General features: G+C 37.0%; 1 protein-coding gene across 2 annotated transcripts in view; it reads right to left on the bottom strand.

Annotated features, from left to right (window-relative positions):
- LOC145668575 (solute carrier family 23 member 2-like) overlaps window positions 1-16,160 on the bottom strand; it is an 87,765-nt gene extending 71,605 nt beyond the window's left edge. Inside the window, exon 1 of one of the 2 annotated variants that reach the window (XM_081736577.1) lies at window positions 15,886-16,160. In XM_081736577.1, coding sequence (XP_081592703.1) covers window positions 15,886-15,924 — 39 coding nt within the window. In that variant the 5' untranslated portion in view covers window positions 15,925-16,160. Of the gene's footprint in view, window positions 1-15,036; window positions 15,054-15,885 lie in introns of those variants that run through there. The other variant, XM_081736578.1, reaches the window with a different exon arrangement.
- Between the last annotated feature and the right edge of the window lie 1,040 nt (window positions 16,161-17,200).

Here is a 17,200-nt window from a genome sequence, read left to right as displayed (position 1 = left end):
AGAAAGATACACTCATTGCCATTTGCTATTTTTGTTATGTGATATACGTAGCAGATAGTTTTCCTTACATGTCTCTAGAAAATATTTTTTTGATTTCATTTGTGTTAGAATGCAGTTTGACCGGTTCATAAATGAAAAGTAAGAAATGTTTAAGAGAAATACAGAACTGTTGCATTATTATTATTATTATTATTATTATTATTATTATTATTATTATTATTATTTTTGATATTTTTGGAACATTAGAATTACGTGCTTACGAGCTTTCGTATCGGGCCCCCTCCGAAAAGTAAAGCTGGATATGTGCCTGCACTGAATGATAGACGTATGAGTCAAGGTATAGACGGGCGTGCTAGGCGATCGAGTCCGGAGCATCAAAAACAGACTAAGACCACAACTTGCAGTTTTTCTTGCCGATTGATGCTGCTTTTTACCTGCTATGATATGTCGGATAATAATGTGAAATAAACAAAGGTCAAGACCATGGCATATTGGTGTTTCATGCACCTAGGCCTGTAAAATATTTGTGCCGAAAACATCTTTCACCCACTAGCTAAATTTGTGGCTATGATCGCACATCTTGCCTTATAAAGTATAGTCTTATAAAGAATATATATAGCATGCTAAAAACCTAAAGACCACATTCAATGATTTTCTATAGTTTTCTTTTTTAATAACGGGAAACTTGTTTATTTCATCACGATAAATCACGTTTGATACTAAGATGTCTGTTTCTGTCTATATATATTTTTCATACTTTATTGGAGACAAATTTGTTTTTTTGTTTTTTTTTTTCAAGAAAAGAGGATGATAAAAGAAGCTATATGACAGCATAAACTGAAACCAATGGCTATTACTAATAGTACACTAATTCTAAATAAATACGTCACCAGAGGAAACAAAAAGTTATTTCTTTATTGTATTGTTTCAGTTTTTATTAACATACAAATTATACACTTCTATAATGTTTCGTAAAAAAAAACTTGAACAGGATCGGATGAGATTCGATCTGAAGTCAAAACAGTATAAGAATTACTAGTCCGTCACTCTACTCACTTGACCACACAGACTTTCTCTCGTTGCCTATCTTTTTCTTAAGAAATAAATGCTCATGGCTATAGAGCATGTCACTTCCAAACTTAAGACAACAGTTTTTCTCTTTGTTTATATATTTCCCTACAACATCTTGGTTACAGAAGCTAATTTATATCTGGCAGACAATTTACACCCTAGATTTAAGCCAATAAATGCAATATTTTATTCCACTTTCTTGTTCCTTGATTCAACTGTCCCCCTGTTCTGTTACCAATTCTGTAATTCCCTCTACAATCGTGCTGTGCTACTCCAAAAATTTTCTCGAAAACATTATTGCCAGTATACACAAGACCGAACATAATTTTGTTTTTTGCTTATATTTTTATTATTTTATTATATTTTTTGGAAATATCTCCTTAGATGGATTGCTTTCTATTATCTCCACATACTAATAACTGAATTTTACCCATAAACATAAGGGAAAAGAAATAATTGAGAAAAGTCGTGAGTTACAGTATACGCGCAATTTTTTTTTTTTTTTTTGCGCATGAGAGTACATTGCGTCGGGAATCAAGTATGACTTTGTGTTAAGGGGCACAAGTTAATAGCCGGTGAAGGACGTTTTCTTACGGCTAGCCCCAACTAGTGAAGTCCCAGGTTCACATACCTTGTGCGTATGTTATAAACGCTCCCTCCAACATTTGCATTCCACTTTAGAGACTGACATTTTGCTGAAGACTCATCTTAACTCTTCAGGATTGTTTGGAGCAGCAACTAGATTACTACGTGGGGTTATCCCGGCAACTTTTCCTCCAGTGCTCTTTTCCCAAGTGCGTCAATGGTGTGAGAAAAGCACTTACAGTGAAAATCTCAATTATAATTTTTCTATATATAAATCAAAGTGATAAAGGGCTATTATATAGTGAAAAGTAAAGTGCGATCGTGATAATGGAAATAATTATATATATATATAAAATTATGTATGTCTAGTGTTAAGTGTTGTGATCATTTCTCTTCGTTCCTCTTTTAATAATATTCCAATAAATAAGTATAGTGTCATTTAACCCAGTGCGTTTTCGTTATATGTGTGAATGATATTTGTGTGCGTTATGGTCTGGATGACCGTCTGATCGTCCGTGATGTTTTCGAGACGAGACATCCGAACCTCTCGGCGCCTAATGCTCATCTCGTCATTGAGACGGACGAGCGATTTTGAAACAATTTCTAATCCCTTCTTGGAGAGGTCCTTCAACGTCCTACTCATGTGTCCAGGTCTCCAGGAGAATATTTATTGGTAGAATAACGAACCCCGAACAGCGAACAGAGATACCGAATCGATTACAAATAAATGCAGCCCGAACAGCGACCCGATACCAGAATTGGTTACAAATAAATGTCCGCCCGAACAGAGACGACGAATCGATTACAAATAAATGACGCCCGAACAGCGACACGATCCCCGGCTGGTTACAGTATCAAGAACAGGTATTAGAGCAAAAAAAGGTAAGAGAAATCGAGATGCCGTGTTTTTTTTTTTTTTCAATCGATTCAGCGTCCCAAGAATAGGTTCCATCTCCTCCGTTATGTCTCTGCTTAAACCGGGAGTGCTTAAAATTAAGCATTTCAGGTTTCAACGTTTATCGCCATAGAACGAAAACAGTAAGAGATAGCAAGAAGCGATTAAAAAAACGATTTAGCGTCTCAAGACAACACATCATGACTATCCACAACATTCTACTAAAACCAGATATGGTTCTAATTTACTATTATTTCCGGCTTTAATACTGATTTCCGTAGAGCAAAAATGGTGAAAGACATCAAGAAGCAACTTTTCACAATCGATTCAATGTTCCAAGGATCGGTTTTATCTTCTCCGTTACTCCTCTATTCAAACAAAAGAGGTTGAAATAAACAATTTTTGATTTTAAACCTTATCGCAATAGAACAGAAACAGTATGGGATAACGAGTAATGGTTTTTGTTATGGAATCAGCGTCCGAGGAACGGGTTCTATCTTTGATGTTAGTCTCTTGCAACCAGTACTTATAGATGCACTACTTGGAGTATTGAATTCGCATAGTTTTAAAGTCATCGTTTCACACTGTGAAACGATACTTGTTTGTTTTAAATTATTTTTACATTTGTTCCCTTTTTCATCCCTAGGAGTGCTAGGTATGTCTTACCACTGCAGTATTTTCTTTCCAAATTGTAAGTTATTATATGTAACTAGTTTAGTTGAAATTGCTCCAAGTGTTCCAGAGTATACTGTAACATACATACATCGTACGTATATTTCTATATAGATAGATGTTTCCCTCCCTCGTAAAACAGAAATTTTTAAAAGCGTAGGGACATTCCTAACTTGACGGGATCATGAGATACTTAGTTGTTTGCATAAATCATAACCCCCTCTTAGGATATGTAGTTTAATCAATTTAATGTCATATGATCATATGGAGGATTAAGCATTCCGATTGGTTCAGGAGTTATTGATGTGATGCTAATAGACAGAAACTTACATTAGGTTTCACGTAATAGAAAATTTCTCTTTTTCAATTATTGATACCTTTGACTTTCATCTATTTTCAAAACATTTCTATTATTGATTAACTTCCAGAATTACTTACTGTTTCCAGAGTTTATCGCCCAGCAATCTGCGGAAGAAATTTATCAGTGTTTCATTAGTGTTTCATTAGTGGGAAATTTATCAGTGTTTTAATTATTTTCAAAACTATTATTCTCGAGCTTGGTTAGTTCATCAGTTTGGTGTGTCATGCTCAGTCACTATTTCAAATTTTGTACATCGAAATTTATTGATTTGGGGACCGACAAAAATGTAAAATACGGCCCTGTACACGCATAATAATATATGCGAACTCCTAATAATGAACACTTGTACACTGCAACTGTTTTGCTAGTGTTGCTTTGGAACATAATGAGTATTACATAATGCGGTGTAGTAACACAACACTAACTGAATTTGCGTTAGAAGACTTATTCGATTTTTAAACAAGGAAAACTGAAGGTTGGAAAACTAACACACTGAGAGTCCCAGTGTGTTACGTGTACCGGAAGCAACTGTATGTGAGGTGACAGCACACAAGACTCAGGGGCTAGCCTCGTAATGAATTCAAGAGGAACAATGAATAGGATGACCATAAAATTTTCAGCTGAAAACGGGACAGGTTACACCTTTTTAAAATCATGAAAAATGATAAACAGATCAGTGTGTTAATTAGGTCCTGTATCCCAGCGACAGCGAAAACTATAGATTTGACAGTAAAATCGGCCATTTTGAATTATTTTCACATGTCTCGATGACCCCTCTATTGTGTCCCCCGTTTCTTAGGTGATGGGGGCAAAATTTCAAAGTAAACGCGATCTTGAGTTTCACCATTGAGCTCAGCAACCCCGAAAACTATGGATTTGACACAAATATCGGAAATATTGGAGTATTTTTTACTTGCCTCGGTGTCTACTCCCCCGGTGACCCCAGGCCCGCAGCCGAATGGGGTGAATGCAATCGGAGCTTCACCATTGATCTCAGCGATCCTTAAAACTATGGATTCGACACCAATATCGGTCATTTTGGATTATTTTTACATGTCTCAGTATTCCCCCGCAGGTGATCCCCGGCCCACATACAATGGTAAATGAATTTGCTAGTCACCGCTAATGGAAATGTCACCATTCATCTCAGCGACTGCGAAAACTATGGATTTGAAACTAATATCGCTCATTTTGGATTATTTTTACAAGTCTCGGCATCCCCCCGGTGACACTAGGCCCGCAGCCAAATGGGGTGAATACGATAGGAGTTTCACCATTAATCTCAGTGACCCCGAAAACTCTGGATTTGACACTAATATCGATCATTTTGGATTATTTTTACGTCTCGGACCCCCCCCCCCGCAGGTGACCCCGGCCCGCATACAATGGTAGCTGAATTTGCAAGTCATCGCTAATGGAAATGTCACCTTGATCTCAGTGATTGCGAAAACTATGGATTTGACACTAATATCGGTCATTTTGAATTACTTTTACATGTCTCGACTCCCCCCCCCCCCCCGGTGACACCGGCCCGCAGCCGAATAGGGTGAATTTGGAAGTTAATGCGATGGAAGTTTCACCATTGATGCCAGCGACCGCGAAAACTATGAATTCCACACTAATATCGGTCATTTTCTTCTTCTTTTACATGTCCCGGTAAACACCCCCTGAGACCCCTAGTTTGAATTTTGATATAAACGTTTCGCCTTGCTCTGGGACATGGGTCAAGGTATCCGTGACCAAATTTGGTAACTCTCGGTCAACTTGTCTGGTCCCGAGGCCGGTCCCGGTAAACGCCCCCCTGAGACCCCCTGGTTTGAAATTTGGAAAAAGCGCTTAGTCTTGATCTGGGGCCTGGACCAAGGTACCCCTGACCAAAATTTGGTAACTCTCGGTCCACTCGTCTGGTCCTCAGGCAGCAAACAGACAGAAAAACAAACACACAAACAAACTCTTTATTTTATTTATATTAGAGGATTAGATAATATATACAATATATAAGCGATAAAATATATCCTCAGAAGAAAAAACTTTTCTATAGACAAGGAACAGCTCTGTTTTACTGACTTTTGCAGTGGTGCCAAGCTGCCAGTATCTCTCAGCATGTCCGTAAAAAAATTGGTGTTAAAAGTTTCGCGTTTAAAGGGTCTTTCCTAGTAAGATAGTGAAATCGACCCTTGATTCAAATTGGGTCCCTATTGACCCAAAAGGTTACCCTTGACCTAAAACTAGCTTTAAAATTTTTTGACCCCCTCCCCTTACCGAATTATCGTATCATACATGCTCAAAATTGATTTTTTTAAAATTTTGGTGGGGGTGGTCGAAAAGTTTTGAAAGTTTCACAGATTGAAGATACTATCTAGATGTAAATGTGCAATTTTTCCAGACCCATCGATCCGTATTTTCTTTATTTTTTTGCGTGTTGAAAATTTTAAAAAATATAGAAAAAAATTGGGGAAGACACATTGCTGATTTTTTGGTTAAAACATTTGTTATACACTTAGGTACAACATATATTTTTTTCGGGGCCTGAAAGTGATATCAACATTGTCAAAAAGAAATAAAACTGAAAACAAACGTGTTTTTCGCACAGTTTTCCCACCCTTTCAGGGTCCTCAAGGTGAGGGCCCCTTTAAACAATCCTTTGTTTAAGTTCACAATTTTCATTTCTCTTGCGTTCCTTCCGCTTCTGTCGTTCTTGGGCTGCTTCGATTGTGTCCATTTCGGAATAGAAACACCAAATGTATCTCCATAACAGAGCTTCCATTTCAACCGACTCTTGCACAACAAAGTTACACAGCTCGCGGCAGAGAGCGCTACAGATAGAGAGCTCCACTGTGTGTGGCCAGTGAAGCAAGCACTGATAGATACGAGGAGCCGACGCGAGGTGTGTGTAACTTCGTTTCCCAGCCTGCACTCAGATTAACAAAATCCTGGCGCCACCTATGCTGCAACGAGTTAAACGCTGCCATGTTGAACAAAATCTTCCATTGTGCATTATTGGGCATCATAATTCACAACCAACAGGTGTGATGATTACGTACAATGTGACAACTATGCATTGAGGGGACATCAACGCAGTTTTAGAATATGGTATCATGCCCTTCCATCAGACAACTCTGGGCGCTATATTTCAACAAGATAATCCTATCCACATATAACTTGAAAAACAACAGATATACTGATCCTTTTCTATGCGCAGTCGCTTGGCAGGATGCCATCATCAACCATGTATGTGTAATGGTGATCAATATCTTGATTTTCACAATGCTCATCATATAGTGTCAGTGAGTTGGTAATTAAATGAAATCTAAATTTAACGTCCCATGATTATGCCCTTTAAGGTAAGGGTGACGATGAGTAAAGCAAGTGAATGATGATAAAAGAATTGGTGGGATGAAAAGTGGGAGGAAACGGAAGTACCCCAAGAAAACCAACGGGTATAATGTCCACTACAAACTTCCTTGGTCGGGGATCGAACCAGGAACCACACGCGTCAGAGGTAAGCGCTCTACCACTGAGTCACCGTGCCTCCTTCCCCCGTCAACGAACTGTGGATAGCATCATGGTAGGCGATTCCTCAGGAAGATATTCAACAGTCATTATTGTATTCCACAAGACTGATTGCTTAACGTCATATTGATTTACCAGGGTTAGAGATGTATAGTTCTGAAATTGTAATCACTCCTATGTAGTCATTTGACGAATCTATGATGTAAACTGTACCTTACTCACATGTGTTTTTGTTGGTCTTGTAACGGTCTTCCTGGCTAACTACAAGGCTAACTACAAGTCAGGAGCCGTACGCTAATCACGGCTTAGCATGGCCTGAGAGTTGCTTTACTTTTATGAACGATTACTTATACTGAATGACTTCACTTTTAGTTCCAGTGCCACTAAACCTTGACTTCGAACCACCAAGGGTGGGCTTGATGACTCGATCTAATTACTTAATAAACACAGAAGGAAAAGAAGAAAGAAAAAAAGTTCCTTTAATAATGAGAAGGGGGCTTCCCTACCATTAATACTTGATTAATTGATTTAGTGATTAATTGTCAAACCAGTGCGCAACGGAAATATCAACTGAACAATAACTCTACTTAAAAAAAAGTAATCCACAACGATATACGAAGTTACACACGCAGCTCGCGTCGACTCCTCGTATCTATCAGTGCTTGCTTCACTGGCCACACACAGTGGAGCTCTCTATCTGTAGCGCTCTCAACAGCGAGTTGTGTAACTTTGTTGTGCAAGAGTCGGTTGAAATGGACGCTCTGTTACGGAGATACATTTGGTGTTTCTATTCCGAAATGGACACAATCGAAGCAGCCCAAGAACGACAGAAGCGGAAGGAACGCAAGAGAATGAAAATTGTGAACGTAGGCAAAGGATTGTTTAAAGGGGCCCTTACCTCGAGGGCCTTGAAAGGGTTAGAAAACTGTGCGAGAAACAAGTTTATTTTTAGTTTTATTTCTTTTTGACAATGTTGATATCACTTTCAGGCCCCGAAAAAAATATATGTTGTACCTAAGGGTATAACAAATGTTTTAACCAAAAAATCTGCAACGTCCCACCCCCCAAAAAATTCTACATTTTTTGAAATTTTCAACACGCAAAACAAAGAAAATACGTATTGATGGTTTTGAAAAATATTGCACATTTACATCTAGATAGTATCTACAATCTGTGAAACTTCGACCACCACCACCAAAATTAAAACAAAATATATTCAATTTTGAGTATGATACGATAATTTGGTAACGGAAGGGGGTAGTGGGTCAACTTTTTTTTGAAGTAGTTTTAGGTCAAGGGTAACCGTTTGAGTTAATAGCGACCCAATTTGGATCAAGGGCAGGGGTCTAGGAAAATTCGGTGTAGGAAAATTCGGTGTAAGAAAATTCGGTGTAAGAAAACTCGGTGTAGGAAAATTCGGTGTACAGAAAATTCGGTGTATGGAAAACTCGGTGTGGGGAAATTTTGGTGTAAGGTAGATTCGGTGTAATACATATTGAATATTACCACTTACGATAGACGTCATTTCATATTGTGAAAACGAAAACCATATAATGTACCGAATGAAATGTTATTATTTATTTCAAGAAAAGCACATTTATTTTTCTGCCTTGAGTCCAATACCTCTTGCATGTCTTTTGCGGGGTATTACGATAAACTACTTTTCATCACACAATGAAGTTGACACTTTTTGTCAGAAATAAAACAATTACAACTATAAGTTCAGATAATAGGTATAGGAACAACTAAAAACACCTTTCCTATATAGTACATCATAGAACATATACAAGGTGATTCTTTTAAAACTCACGGATTTCATTTGGGTCTAGATTTTCTAACTGAAGTCCGATTTTCATGCGGTTTGTGGCAAATGATCAAGGAACGTTGGAAGATTTATGGAACTATGCTTACTGGTTTAAATTCATTTGGGGTAATACAGGCCACGCCTCTAGAAAAGCAGCAAATATTCGCCACTGTACTGAATTGGAATTAGGTGAGGTGCGGTATGGAGATTTGAGTTTCTTCGTTAGATGGCAACCTCGCGACGGTCAATAAGAAACAGGAAACTGGGCCGTTGTTTTGAGAATTATGCTGTGCTACTGTACTAATATGATCAGGACACAGTTACAATAATGTACTCTTTGGAGCAACGTGATTTTATCGTTAAAAAGATTTTGGAGGCCGGGATCTGTTGTTGCTACGCAAAGGGCAGCTACACGCAACTTTGCCTCACGTTCTGCCCCAAACAGGAACATAATATGGTCGCTAGTGAATAAATTGCAGGAAACAGGATCGCTTCTGAGTAAGGCAGGGAAGCATCGGACACCACTGGCGGATGTTGTTGGACATAAAACTTAAAGATTTCATTTCATTTCACTAACACTTAATTTGTATTCTCACTAACACTTAATTTGTATACTTCAATTTCGCTTCAAATATCCAATATCTCATTCGAACTGTAACGTACAATAGCGAATATTTGCTGTTTTTTTTGCGGCCTGGTCGATATTACCCCGGATGAATTTAAACCAGTAAACATAGTCCCATAAATCTCCCATTCTCCCTTGATAATTTGCAACAAACCGCATGAAAACCGGACTTCAGTTGGAAATTCTAGAGCCAAATGAATCCGTGAGTATCACTCTGCATATACATATGTAAGATGCAAAAATATATTGATCAAAAAAGTCTTAGTGGAAAGGGCAATATAAAGCAGGATGGTTTTATCATATAATATTTGTACAAATAGTTTAATTCTCCTCCAATAAGACACTTTGTTTGCCTTAAGTTAAGGTAAACAAGTACTGCAACCCTATTGAGTCCTTATTGACTTCTCCTCCAATCAGGCGTAGATACTTTAGTTGAGGCATTAATTTTTACACCTTTGAGTAACATAAATAAACTATGTCGTTTTTGAAGAATTTAAATTTAAATATTTATTTATAAAATAGACATAAAATCGTCAGAACATTTTTGAAAGATCTACAATTTTCAACTTTACCCGTCTAGTAAGCTACTTTTTCTTTCTTTCTTTCTTTTTTTTTTTTTTTTTTTTTTTTGAAATAGAAAATTCAAGGAGACATCCTCCAAAACAGCATAAAAACTTAGGTTTTAAATAAAATGTCGATTGGTAGCGATGGTCGCTTCGCTAAATCACACAAACGGACATTAAAAAAAAAAATTCTTGTCATGTAAGGGCCATGAAATGTTAAAATCCGTCGAAATCTAGAATTCAAATTATTTCACGATCACAATTTTTCAAAATTTGGTATAGCAGACAGCAAAAGTACGTTCTACACAAAGTTTGAACTTAAAACTAATACGCTCATTTCTCAAAGTTGAGTTTTTAATAAATCCTACGCTCTACTACAACGGATCTTTCTTTACACCTAACATTCCGTACACCGAGTTTTCCGTACACCGAATTTTCCTACACCGAGTTTTCTTACACCGAATTTTCCTACACCGAAATTTCCTACACCGAATTTTCCTGCTCCCGACTAGGATTGCTACTGGTTCTCAATTAGCAACCGTGGAGTTTTAGGTCTGCTGGTACTTTTGTTCTTATCAGCGCCCTGATATCAGAGCTTCCCCTCCTCTCTATTTCTTTGCTACAGGGCGGAGTCAAGTAAATTGATGCATGTGAAAAAAAGCAAGACACGTTGAAGCAGTGTTGGGTAAGTTACTTGCAAAAATGTAACGCGTTACAAGTTACTTTACTTTCTCTTAAAATGTAACGCGTTAGTAACGCGTTACTTGCCCGAAAAGAGTAACTGTTACTTTACTTCGAAAGTAACGCGTTACTTTTAGGTCCCAAACTTTAAATATGTAAAAAAAATTATAACTTCAATTTTTCGTACTACTATTACCACCGCTATTATTATTATTATTATTATTATTATTATTATTATTATTATTATTATTATTATTATTATTATTATTATTATAACAACACTATATAAACATGAAAGATAGGCGGTTTGTATTTGACAACTAAAAACTAGTTGATTGCCAACCTCGGTAGTACTGAAGTCTAGGAGTCAAGGACATTGTTAACGAGCTTCTGAATTTGGGTTGAGGGGTCTGGGTTGAGTATTTGGGCTCGAGCCAAACACTGTTAAAAGTTATAGGGCACTGGCCAAATATCTTCAAAACTGCTCGGCCCGGGTTTAGAATTGTCAACGACTCGAGCAGCTCGGTTCACAGCTCATTCACTATCGACCCGAACCGAGAAGTGAGCCAAGCCAACAGCTCACTCAACCGGCTCGGCTAGAGCCCTCGGCTCAGTTGAGCCGAACTGAGCAAATTGCTCATCTCTACCAAGCCAGCTCAAGCCGATGTTTCACCCCAATCGAGCCGGCTCGAGCCATCTTCTCAGTTGACCCAAGCCGAGCTGAGCTTGTTATAAAAAAAATTCTTGTGGTCTCGCTATCGAGACGAGATGAGATGCGAGCAATGTCCCCTCTTGTGAGCAACACTAAAAGTATTCCATATTACTGTTTAGCTTACATTTCTCATGGCTTTCGCTTTCCAGTGTAATCAGGCCATGATTTCAAGACGGGCTAAAACGAACAAGCCATTTATCAAACTTGACTGGACTTGAAACTCGACGTGAAAAACTGAATCGGCTCGGAACTCGACTCGAGAATATTACCTTTGACTTGACTCGAAACTCCACTTGAATTCGAGTCGAGTTTTAGCTTGACTCTTGCTCATCCCTATGCGTTAGAAAAAATGGTTGCTTATTATTATTCTGCTAAACTAATTATATAATAATAACAATGTTGTTATGTAAAATTAAAAATACAGAATATAGAGAAACATTACACTACAACTAACAAAATGAGAATACATGAACTGGGGGTGAATCAAAACTTGCCAGTAACTCTAAAATCGATACATGTTTTTTAAAGCTAGTTTTAAACTCTATAATCGACGGGACTCTGGGATAAGCAAACTGATCTGAAAGAACTCCAATATTACATATTGTCAGCAAACTATTTTCTAGTAATGTAGGTCTGCTCATCAGAACACAGTTTATTCATATTAACTCCTTACTGTATATCGTTAATTATGGCACCCTAGTTGTTCATAAATATTTTCCGCCGATGCACTTCAGACACTTTACTTTTAAATTCTGTCCACTATCATTCTCAGCTCTTAAGAAAAAAATATTCTTTCAAATGTTCGAACGGTAAAATATTTTCGTTCTCCATCTTTATAAAAACAACACTAATCAAAGTAAAATAGACTACCGGTATCATTGCACTCCTAGTTCACTCACTGAATGTATTGATTTGGAGCTGTCAAAATCTACGACAAAATCTTCCAGGTGCTTGCAATCAGTACACGTGATTTCCCTAAGGCTGTCCTTATCTTCAAAAAACAGCAAGTGGCACTACGAACTTATCTGTTTCTCTGTGTGTCTGTGACTGTCGGTCGATCGGTCGGTCGGTAGTTCATGCTCGATTGTTTCATTCTGAGAAATTGACTTACAGGAAAGAAACATTTGTTTCCAAAAAAATATATACATATATTGTAGTTATTCATCCGAAATGTAACGCGAAAAAAGTAACGCAAACTAGGTACGTTACTTAAAAATTTGTAACGCGTTACCGTTACAGTTACTTTGGAAAAAATGTAACGCGTTACTAGGAAACGTTACTTAAAAAGTAACGCGTTACAAGTAACGCGTTACTTGCGTTACGTTACTTCCCAAGACTGCGTTGAAGTTTGTTCAACAAGCAAGCAACTGCTAAAACCTCTGCTGCCTTTCAAGCAGTACTGCGAACTATAGATTATGTTTGATGTATAGAATTTCAGTTCCATTCTTGCCTCAAGGAGTAAAGATATTGGGTTTGTTATTTACTTCTTTCACTTGCATAAAGCGAGACAAATACTAGATTTTTTCATCTACTGACGGTACACGCCCCTAAAACGGGACTGTCCCGGTCAAATCGGGATGTATGGTCGCCCTAACAATGGACAGAAAACAAGCCTAGATGGGAGAGTATGAAGCACAACTAATTGCAGAACTCGATCAGTACTTGGAATCTCCTCAAAGCTACTAATCTTGTAATATGTTTTTGCTAGTCATAAAATATTGTGAATCAGAAACACTAGAATAAGTAAAATCATTTCTAAATACTAAATGACGATATACCTTTAATTTGTCATGATTTTATGGTATATGTAATTGTAATATGTTCGGATTTCAAAAGTTTCATACTAGTATTACAAGACTAGTACTTGTACTTCTAGCAAATAGAATCCAGTTCTAAAATCACAACCTGATTATATTTGCGAACCTTGATATCTACGGTCAAGTTGCGAATTAGGAAACCTCTTTTCACCGTTGCCAACACGATAGCGTGGAAAAGATAATGGTAACAACAGAAAACAGTGAACATTGATGATTGGCAGAGAGTAATAGGGTCCGATGGGTCATCGTACTTCTTGTTTCCAATAATAGATTTATGAATGGTGGACTCTCGAAAAAGCATACAATCCGTAGTATCTGCATCTCACCGTTAAACGTGACAGTCTGTCTGGGCTAATATTTCCCCGGCCAATTAAGTTTCTGGTGAACATAATCCTGTTCGTGGATTTTCTCGGGGTATTCCCGTTTCCTTCCACTTTCTCATTCTACCAATTGTTCCATCATTCAGTTGTTTAAAAATCGTCTCCCTTAGCCTAAAAGGGCATACAGTAAGTGTGGGACATTAAACTGAAATATTTCATTTTTCATTTCTATTATTATTATTATTATTATTATTATTATTATTATTATTATTATTATTATTATTATTATTATTATTATTATATTATCACTCTAAAAAGACGCATTCCTATCATCAATTGTGTGGATATTTACACGTGACATCCGTGCATTTTATGGTACAGATTTCACTCCGATATAAAAGAAAATGATAAGCACAGTACAAAACTGATAAGTAAACCCGTAACATCCTTCACTCTTATCAACTCATAAACGTATTAGATTAGAATTACAAATATTATCACTCTATTCTGCTATGTATCACTGATAAGAGAAACTCATAAGTGATTTGAAGGGTTGCTCTTATCTTCCTGTTTTGATGTACTAATTAACCCTCGATATAATGTCTGTAATTAAAACACGCGGAAGAGTGAATAAATTATACAATAGTTAAAGTGTTTTTGTTGTTGTTGTAAGAAAAGGAACGAATTTCATCTCATGCTCAACGTAAAAAAAAAAAAAAAAAAAAAAAAAGTACTAAGTCTACACTGAAAACGTGATTTAAAAAATCTAAGTTAGTTCAACTCATGTTCACATGTTTTTACGTAAATCTTTCAGTATCATGTCCCACGGTTATGCTCTGTAGGGTACAAGAAATGTAGTGTAAAGAAAGTGAATGTTTATGAAACGAATTGATGGAATGGAAATGTGGGAGGAATGGGGAAAATCTACTGATACGATGTTGTCCACCTCAGACACATAACCTAGAATCGAACCATAACTCTTGTATCAGAAGCAAGTAACTATCTAAAAAAAACTAAGCTACTTTATTCATATCTTTTGAGTGCTATTCTCCTATAAACTGTATTCGTTAAAATACAGATTCATTGATACATAATTGCAAACCTTGGCCGAAACAAAATTGGTCATATTAATACAGACACAAAATTCAAATGATTGTTTCTGTTTAATTCCTGGAAAATCATATAAAAAGAAGAATGAAACAACCTAAAAAGAATACTTACTATTTTTTTTTTTAAAAAAAAAGTTAAGACAATGTTAAGTAATTAAAATATATTTTTCAAAATTGCTTAGATGATTAAACCTTATGGTAAACGGTGCTCATTACTTTTTGTTTCCACTAATGTAATATCCACAATATACTTTATATTCTATACAAATTAATAATGAATGTATTCAAGTGGTTATTTAATTACTTACGTATACATTCAAGATCTGTTTGTCGAGTTGGTGTTTGATTGGTCTTTGCAGATGTGTGATGAACCTACAGTTTAACGTACAGTAGAAAAAAATGAAATGAAATTTAAGTTTCACGTCCCAGGATTATGCTGGCTAGGCTAAAGGAGACGGTGATGATGATAAATAAATGAAACGAAGAAAATGGGAGGAAACGGGAGAACTCCAAAAAAAAGCCCACGCACACGGTCTTTGTCCACCACAAAGTTCACTTGGCGCGAGCTGAGATCGAACATAGTACCCCATACAACAGAGGTGAACGCTCCCCAGTTAAACTGGGAACGCGGTCCCAGTTTAACGTAGAATCCAAACCACTTAAAATCTCATTGGGAATCCATTCCGGATCTCTTACGCCGAAGGCGTATACGCTAACTTAATAGCTATGAGCTAGCTCTTTGTTCTAAAATAGATTATTTATTTTATGAAAATTAAAATGAGTATGATTGAATACCTAAAACTCAGTTGTTTTAAGGAAACTCAACTCACGCATAGAATCATCTCACATGGTTATTGGGGATAATAACCAGGCTTGATTCCTGGTGTTGGCTCATATGATTCGGACTGCATTAAACAGTAGGTCAGATCTCACGTGGGATCAGTGCTGCAAATAGACGTTCAATTTCAAATCACTCTATCAACTCAAGACACATTTTGTCAGAAAATAGTCGGCTCAAAAGAACAATAATTAAAAATGAGTGCTCTTCGGTGAATACGCTCAAATCAACCTATTCCAATTCAACCTTCTTATCATGCTATTATCAGGTAAATAAAATAAATAAAACTTAACAACACATGAGAAAATTGTTTACTTACTATGTCTTCCAGTGAAAAGCCTAAGTTTGTTTTGGCCATACTGCAGGGTTTCAAAACACGACAGTTCTCCGAGTGAAAGAATATGTTAATGTTTCCGCAAGAAGTGAGGATTTAGAAAAGAACTGAAAGTTGTCAGTTGTGCAGATTAGAAAGAGGAGGAGTTTAAGACAAATGACACGTGACTTACAATACTGAATGCACACTGTTTTATTGTTTCTTTCTTTCAGAAAACGTCTGTTTAATCAAGCGAATTTAGAGTGATGAATGAAGAAAGAAAGAAAAAGCATTTCAGGACAAATTTGTCAAAACCTTGATATTGAAAGGAATGTGAAGGCTGCCACTATTGACTGGCTGACTGATTCATGGAAGAATGGGAACATCAGCGACTTGGGCCGTTTGTCCCCATCGCGAAAACATAAGCTTCTGCCATTCAACTGAATTCAACTATCTGTTTGTTCCACGATAACTGTCAGTAAAATTTATCTTATTTTAATGAAATATAACATTGCTACGTGAAATGGAAACTTACGTGAAACTTTGAGAATACAAGTTTAGTTGCTATCTTTTATACCCATATTTCACAAACTTGTTCATTTAACATACATAAGGGTCAAACTAATTAACATATTAAAATATCTTTATTTATAATTGAGATCACAATAATATTTGTTTTCTAGATAGTAAATCACTGGGAGACTACCAACTGCCAAGCTAAGTTTTTCTAGAGCCTCACATTATAATTACTGAAAGAAAAGATTAAAAATTACGAGGCTCTAGAGCAGCGTTTCCCAACCGGTGTGCCGCTAGGAAATCGAAACAAAATTATTAATTCTATAGCAACCAAATTGCAAGAAATAGGAAAAAAATGTGTATTTTTGTATTTTACATTACTATGAATTTCTACCATGGAAAAATATTACTGTAATTGTAATACAGTAGAGCGTCGATTATCCGAAGTAATTGGGGGACATGGGTGTTCGGAAAACTGGTTTGTTCGGATAATCGAACTGTACATGTTTATTTGCCATGCGCGGAGTGGCACGCCTCAACTCTAAGCTGGCGCAGCTGTTGCTGTGAATAGCTTTGATACTGCCCCTACTTCTACAGCCAGTGCCAAACCGACAGAAGTGTGCTGATTGTTGAAACACAGCGACTGGCGGCTTGGCCGGTCAGCAGCGCCTTATGAAGGCCCCATTAGAAGCAATGTTCCGCCAGCGGTGGCTCAGTGCGGCGACTACTGTGGGAAACTTGGTTTGGGAGTGAGGGGAATGATGGACGATAGGGTGGGAGAGTAACAGGTGCGAGCGAGTACACA

The sequence above is a fragment of the Thermobia domestica genome, chromosome 13, assembly GCF_964235325.1.
Source record: "Thermobia domestica chromosome 13, izTheDome1.hap1.1, whole genome shotgun sequence".
Lineage (NCBI taxonomy): Eukaryota > Metazoa > Arthropoda > Insecta > Zygentoma > Lepismatidae > Thermobia > Thermobia domestica.
The sequence above is the reverse complement of the archived record's forward strand: the minus strand, read 5'-3'. Positions and strand labels throughout refer to the sequence as shown.